We start from the raw sequence: 1389 nt of genomic DNA, 5'->3' as shown, positions 1-1389 counted from the left end.
GGGTTATCCTTCCATTGGATGGGGCTTACGAAGATTTCCTTGGGGATAATGGATTCTGGTTCCTCACTGACCTCTTCAGGAGCATGTAGGCGAGAGAGGGCATCTGCTTTCACATTCTTGGGGCCAGGACGATAGGAAATGGTGAAATTAAACCTAGTGAAGATGAGGGCCCATCTTGCCTGGCGAGGATTGAGTCTCTTGGCGTCTCGTAAGTATTGCAAGTATTTATGGTCAGTGAGGACGCTGAATGGGTGGTGTGCTCCCTCCAACCAATGCCTCCATTCCTCTAGGGCTAGCTTGATAGCCAGGAGCTCCCTGTTGCCGATGTCATAATTCCTCTCCGCCGGGTTGAGTTTGCGTGAGAAGAAGGCACATGGATGGAGTTTGGCTGGTGTCCCCTGCTGCTGAGAAAGTACGCCTCCGACTCCTGTAGTGGAAGCGTCAACCTCAACCACAAACAGTTTATTAGGGTCTGGATGGATGAGGAGCGAGGCAGAAGTGAAGGCTTTCTTAAGGACTTCAAAGGCCTCCGTGGCGGCTGGTGACCAGGACAGAGATTTGGGCTTATTTTGGAGCATATTAGTGAGTGGACTGGTTATGGAGCTGTAATGGTAGAACCGAGGACTGATGGAAGGAACACTTCTCGGCTTTGAGGAACAGATGGAACTCTCTCAGGCGCTCTAGGACCTCCACAACGTGGTGGCGATGTTCGGCCATGCTCCGGAAGTAAATTAGAATGTCATCTATGTAGACGAGGACGAACCTGTGCAGATACTCCCGGAGTACCTTGTGCATAAAATCCTGGAATAAGGAGGGGGCGTTTACCAGTCCATACGGCATGACAAGATATTCATAGTGCCCAGTAGGAGTCACGAAGGCGGTCTTCCACTCGTCCCCCTCACGTATACGGATGAGGTTATACGCGCTGCGGAGGTCCAACTTGGTGAAGACGGTGGCTCCGCGGAGGTGTTCCAAAGCCGCTGGAACGAGGGGAAGTGGGTAGCGAAACTTCACGGTGCTCTTATTGAGTGTCCGGTAGTCGATGCAGGGCCTCAAACCCCCGTCCTTCTTGGCCACGAAGAAGAAGCTGGAAGCAGCAGGGGACGTAGAAGGGCGGATGTAACCTTGCTGTAAAGCCTCTTCGATATTAATCCTCCATGGCCTTCTGTTCAGGGAGTGACAAGGGATAAATTCGTCCATGGGGCACTGGCTCACCCGGAATCAGATCAATGGCACAGTCCCATGGCCGGTGCGGAGGTAACTGGGAGGCCTTCTTCGGGCAGAATACTTCACTGAAGGGGGCATAGCAGGCTGGAATGTCGACTGACTGTTTCTCGACCGGGCTTTCGATGGAGGTGGAGCAGAGTGTGAGGGCCTCGGAGTGCAGGG

At 53.2% G+C, this 1389-nt stretch overlaps 1 protein-coding gene across 1 annotated transcript; it reads right to left on the bottom strand.

Moving 5' to 3' along the window:
* Nucleotides 1–579: 579 nt before the first annotated feature.
* On the bottom strand, nt 580–1200 carry LOC107716885 (RNA-directed DNA polymerase homolog). Its single transcript, XM_016523491.1, has one exon. The coding sequence runs from the start codon at nt 1198–1200 to the stop codon at nt 580–582; it is 621 nt and encodes a 206-aa protein (XP_016378977.1).
* Between the last annotated feature and the right edge of the window lie 189 nt (nt 1201–1389).

The sequence above is a fragment of the Sinocyclocheilus rhinocerous genome, unplaced genomic scaffold, assembly GCF_001515625.1.
Source record: "Sinocyclocheilus rhinocerous isolate Xijiao unplaced genomic scaffold, SAMN03320098_v1.1 scaffold59, whole genome shotgun sequence".
NCBI classification, from domain to species: domain Eukaryota; kingdom Metazoa; phylum Chordata; class Actinopteri; order Cypriniformes; family Cyprinidae; genus Sinocyclocheilus; species Sinocyclocheilus rhinocerous.
This window is presented reverse-complemented; position numbering and strand designations above follow the sequence as displayed.

What these genes read in the sequence shown, in the direction of transcription:
- LOC107716885 (XM_016523491.1), bottom strand. Translation starts at nt 1,200, where the DNA reads ATGGACGAATTTATCCCTTGTCACTCCCTGAACAGAAGGCCATGGAGG.